This window comes from Protopterus annectens, chromosome 8.part0 (genome assembly GCF_019279795.1).
Source record: "Protopterus annectens isolate FY-2018-M chromosome 8.part0, PAN1.0, whole genome shotgun sequence".
NCBI classification, from domain to species: domain Eukaryota; kingdom Metazoa; phylum Chordata; order Ceratodontiformes; family Protopteridae; genus Protopterus; species Protopterus annectens.
Genome location: NC_056741.1, coordinates 657,940,403 through 657,946,402, shown reverse-complemented (window position 1 = coordinate 657,946,402; position 6,000 = coordinate 657,940,403). Strand labels below are relative to the sequence as shown.

The 6,000-nt window shown below is 37.3% G+C and overlaps 1 protein-coding gene across 1 annotated transcript in view; it reads right to left on the bottom strand.

The window, feature by feature from the left end:
- Nucleotides 1–1,219: 1,219 nt before the first annotated feature.
- LOC122808967 (immunoglobulin lambda-1 light chain-like) overlaps nucleotides 1,220–6,000 on the bottom strand; it is a 135,881-nt gene continuing 131,100 nt past the window's right edge. The window contains exon 5 of the mRNA XM_044080132.1: nucleotides 1,220–3,760. Within this exon, the coding sequence (XP_043936067.1) occupies nucleotides 3,753–3,760 (8 nt within the window). The 3' untranslated portion in view covers nucleotides 1,220–3,752. The remainder of the gene's footprint in view (nucleotides 3,761–6,000) is intronic.

Here is a 6,000-nt window from a genome sequence, read left to right as displayed (position 1 = left end):
ATTGCAGAGTATCCAAAAATGTCCCATTGCTGGCACATTCAGTATTAAAACAGGAACTATTTAGCTAGGACAACTGACAATCTACCTTTTGACTCTCAATGCTACTCAATACTGACGATTGTTTTGAAAAAGTAGTGAGTTGTTTTACATGAGATTATTTCTGGCCTTGGGATCCAACATTAGTAGTGGTAGAACCCTAGCAAGCATCCTAAGTATTGTTTTTCTATTAATTTGAGACAAGACTTGCAAATACAGCTTAAAGTAGACACTTTAACAGTGCTAATGATACAGTTTTACTTACAAAATCTGACAAAGAAGTAGTAAAGAGAGTTAATAAAGAAAGTAACAGTATGTGAATTAACAGTGTGAGTGGATAATGAAAGTGTACGACACTACAAAAGAGGTGCTTATACAGATGACAATACAAAGCATCATACAATTTAAGTACGTTACAGTCTTGTAACATTGCTGAGCTATACATCTGTATGTATATTTATATGCGTAGCTACAAATAAGCAGAAAGATTAGGATGTTACTTTGTATAGAAGCAAAAGTTATTATAAGGAGCACTTGCAACAAAATGTTTGTTTAGGGTATTTTGTGAGTAATTGTCTAAATTTAGAGCATTTTTTTAATTTCTTTCACCACAGTAAGAATTACTTTATTAAAGCTTAGCATTCCAATAATAACTTTGAAGATACTGTCAGTTTGAAGATGAAGGTTGGTTATAATGAAAGGAAGACCTAATGTTCACTTTATGTCTGAGGGATGGCTAAGTCCTTTCATACATGAGTTTAAGTATGAAGACTGAAGAAGAAGATGGGTGATCTAAGCAATTAGATGAATCCATTATCCTTTGTAAACTGATGTTTGTAGGTAAACAGGTTCATAGATGTGTACTAGACCAACAACCATTTGAGCCTTTTTAAGCCTAGCCATGCATCCTAAATCTCTGACACTTCGTGGTAACCTTGGTGAAAGTAAGCTGTGGCTTGGGAAATGAAACATAAACAAGATGGAGCCCAGGAGGTGAGACACTTACAAGTTCTCTTTGTCAATTATAAACATACTTTCCCACACCAAGGATGAATTTCCTATGCCTCATCCAGTTGTGCAAGTTGCACTTGAATTCGGTTAGGGAGGATCTCTGCTTAGCATGTATGGGGAGCCTGTTCCAGAAAAGGGGTGATGGCTGAGATACATATCTGTCTCTCTAGCAGGTCCCATTTAAATCACAGGCAAGCCTTAAGTCTTTGGAATGGGCAATTCTGGTACTGTTTATGTTTTAGATCTGCAGGAAATCCATCAGAGTGAGGTCTGATAATGCTGTGTACCAGGTATAAATCTCCCCTCTACAGCCTGTAAAAAACAAAATGCAGGGCTAGGACATGTTATTTACACCCTGTATTGTTTTAGTGAGGAACCTCTGTGGATGTTACAATTGTTGGGTGTGCCTGGTTAGGTACATACCAAAAGGGACATTGTACTCAGTGGCAGGTCTGATAAATGCTATCACACTCACATGATGGTCAAAGGCAAAATTACTGTCTGAGTGCGTCCCCAACTCTCTGACTATTGTGTAAAACTCTTAGGGTGTGTTGTCAATATGATAGTTACCAGGGTCACTGATTTTTGAAAAGTTACTATTATGCAGTTCTTGGCATTTAGTTTTAGTCCATGAATCTGAAACCAGTTATTTGTCTTTGTCAGCCCTTCTTAGAGAGGTTTAGTGCTGTTGGGGATTCTATAACTGCTCTAACATGCAATCATCTGCAAATTGGGTCAACCAGAGGCCAGAGATGATGGCCTTGACTTCAGAGAAGTAAATGCCAAAAAGAACCTGTACCAGAACCTATCCTTGAAGGACTCCACCGGTGACAGGCATCGCTGTAGAGGAGAACTCCTCAATTCTAAAATTCTGGGCACTGTGTGTGAGCTAGCTGGCTACCTGCCTGATGACATAAGGTTTATACTTAATCCCTTGAGTTTGTCAATGATGCTCAAGTGGGGCATTATCTCAAATACTTTGGCCAGGTCAAGGTAGGCAGTGTTAACCATTTTTCCCTTGTCCTTTTTTTGGTGACTTTCTCAAAGAAGTCCACCTAGCTGAATAGTCATGCCCTGCCCTTGATGAAACCAAACTAGGTCTGGTCCAGTCTATAGCAGTTTTCTCTATCATTATTGGTCAGTTCCATGATAATTCTTTCCATGGTTTTGCATATTAGACTGGTAAGACATACGGGTCTATAGTTATTAGGTTTTGTAGATGGCCCACTTCTGTGCAGAGTGACGATGGTTGATGTCCTCCATTGATGTTATTTTGAAAGGAGAGACAAATTAACCCAGAGATGTTGTTAAATGATGCTTGGATAAGGTATATATTATAAGATTAATTTAATACAATAACAGGAAGACCATATTCTAATTTTGGAATAAATACATTAATAGTCAGGGCCCATATGACAAAGTTAGATGTTTAGCAATAAATTAGCTAGCTCTTAGTTGGTACTAATCTTGTCAGTTAAGATCTCATAAAGAGTATTTAGGGAAAGGTTAACATCCAGCTTTAGGCAGATGTACCAATTTTATATACTTGAGTAATATCTAGAGTGGTTATGTGTAAGGGAAGGGTGCTGTGTGCTAATTTTTAAGATGTGTCAAAAATAGTTTCTGATTTAGAGATGCATAGTGGTAACATATTGGTAATATTTGTAATAAACTACTGATAAACTGTTGCTGTGCCTTTGAAGTTCACTTTGAATATGAAGTGTTGTAGGCCCTTTTGTCCTTGATGTAGGGTTAAAGGGTACAGTAATATGACTAATAAATAGGGATGGCAGTTCACTATAGAGCCCCATGGAATCTCAGTGGAAAAGGTACACTCAACAGCAATTTGGATTATTGCTGGAAATGTAATTTGAAAACAAAGCAGGGTTTTAGAAGTAAATCCTTGTGCTTTTAGTTTTTTCAGAAGGATTTTGCAGTCCACATTTTCAAAGTGAAGTTGTTGGCCTTTAAAGATGCTACAGGGCTACAGGTACATAAGGTGTTCTTTGTGGTTGTGAATGTATTGCGACCTCCCCAAATCAAACAGTTAATCAAATTGCAAATCTTATTAACATAATCAAAATGTTTTGTAAGCAATCTGTTCAAAGATTCTGGTAGTAGGGCAAAGAACTACAATGTGGCTCTATATGATAAATTGAAAATCTTTGCTATTATTGACATTGCAGTTTGGTAGAAGGCCACTGTATGAACTGGGATTAGTTTTAGTTTCTAGATTTCTAACAACTCCTTAACTGCTTTTGCAGTAATTGGTTTAAAATAAAAGGGCAAAATAAAGTTCCATGATAAGATTATATATTGCTACTGTGGCAATTTTTACATGAGCTAATAGACATCCCAAGGCCATCATTGACTGTAGTGCAGTAGGAGGCATCATTGTTTCTATAAGCAGTGCTTTATATGGGGCAACTTTCAAAAGATCGGCACATTGATACAAGTATACTACAAAGGAAACAAATGTGTTTTCGGTCCAACAGTGTGTGTGCAGCAAAAACAAAAACAAAAAATCCTGGTTTGCAAAATTCCAGTATTCTAACAACAAAAGTCAATGAGTTAGCTATTACTTTTTGTATTACTGAATGATTGATTGATTTTGATTGATTGATTTATTGATTGATTGTGTTCGGTTCTTCCTCTCTTGTGAACTTCATTAATGCTGAAAGCGAGCATACTGGACAGCTTCCTTCTTACTTGCCTACAATAGACAGAGAAAATAGCACAGTTATTTTTCTTTTCAGGAGTAGATGTTCAAACAATAATTTTTAATAGCTGTGAATCTCCGTGATCTCTTGTGTGCTAACAATCAACACATAACTGTTGTTAGCTCAACTTACCATAAGTGCCCCCTGGTGATAATACAGTACAGAATATTATTTTAGGGTCAACCCTCCATATAAGATTAAAACCTCTAGAAGTTAATACCATTTCACTCAGCACAATGGTTTGATACTTAAAAGTTTGATACTTTACAAATAAAATGGCAGTATTATCTTTTTTCAGTTACATACATCTGTTCTCACTTACTTTTCTCTTTTTGTCAGAAAACATATTTCTGAGCTTGTTGTCTCTTTGATTTCTGTCACTTTCTGGCATAAAAATGCACTTTGTTTTACTGTTCTTTTCTTTTCACTTTACTTTTTGATGCAGTTAGAGGTCACATAGTAAGGACATACAATAATTCTCTCCTAGACGAAGACTGTATCCTCCTCCATATTGTGAAGATTTGGATCAATTAAATTATCCCATTTACCATGAATGTCTAAGCCTACAGTTTGTGGTAATGAACAAAAAGGTGAGTGTAACTGGTACCAGAATTATCAATGTTTTCACTCCTGTTTAATGCAAGCAAGGATGTGCAATGAGAATATGGCATTGAACCTGCTCTCTGCTCACATTTTGACTATGTGCTGCATCTCAGGGTTCAGCTAGTATCAGTTAGTCACAGTTATTCTTCCATTCGTCATCCAGCCCACCTTTGGGATGACACTTACATTCTCTGTGCTCATTGCGCAGCTTTCTAGTTTGCTCACTGGCAAGCAAACAAACAAACAAATAAATACATAAATAAATAAATAAGACCAGTTAAAGAAAAAAAAATGTTAACATGAGAAACTTCCAATCCATATTGGAACCTACCTTAAATTGATGTAATTTCAAGCAGTGGGATTCAATAAACGTCGTGTAGGCTTTGTATGAAGCCTCCATGGAGTTTGTATGTTTCCACTGTGAGCAGCAGCACTAATTACATATTCATGCCATGCACTGTGTTTAAACATAAACAAGCATGGTTTCATAGCTAGTACAGTGTGCAAACTGATTTGACTGAATATGACTGTAATGTCAGCAGAGGTCTCCAACAAGTGGATCATGATTACAGGCTCATGGACAAAAGTAAACAGAAGCACACCCAATCATGGACACTATTAGAATAACACCATCAGTAATCTCATGTCTCTGATGTAGCACTTGTGATTCTGAGTGATCATAAATGGTTCTGCATGAACACACTTGTCAACTATTATGGCATGTCAGCAATGTATGAAGGTAATCAAGCATAGTGTGCTGACACTGTAACATCTGCTGGAGGTGTTAGCAGGGACACTGCTATACCTGTATGTGACATTATGATAAATCCAGGCTAGTTGACTTGTGTGCATGGCATATATATGGCATAGTCCATCTTGTCACAAATATAACTTATGCCATCAATGTTGTCAAACAGCTATGTATTTACTGTGTACATTACCAGAACAGGTATTACACACGCATCTGGAATAACATCTTATGTAGGGGTTCTGCACCATAAGATAGTAATGTTTTTGCAACAAAAAGAATACCTAGATGTGGCCAATAAGATAACTGGAAGCTCACTGTAGCACTTCAATTACACATCATTGGAAGATGTGTAGGGAGGTACATGAAGAAGGGTGCAATGTACTCAGTTAATGGTGTGATAAAGGCTGTGAACTATGGCGGTATTATGGCCTTTGATGTGGATGTCTTACACATACTTAGTAGTTGTGTTACATACAAAGAAGTAGTCACCACTGTGGGCATATACCGGTGGCCATTCCACATACCGTGTACCCCAGGATGCAGGTCACATACCACTTTCTCAGGTTATAAGGGTGTGATGTCTACATTATCACTATGGTGTGCATTTGTTTTCATAACAAAACAAATTCCCCCTGTGTTTTTGTTTCATCTCATGCATTGTCATGGCTGTGGCAACAATCTTTGGTGTGTGTGTGTGTGTGTGTGTGTGTGTGTGTGTGTGTGTGTATACTGTCTGTATTATACTAATTTTATGACTGGAGTCAACGATTGCCCACAATCTGTAGTTCTCCAAACAGATGTTTGGGCACAGGATGTGTATGTCATTTGTGATGTCTGTGAAATAAATAATGGACAGGAAAGGGCCTAGCAGACATCCCT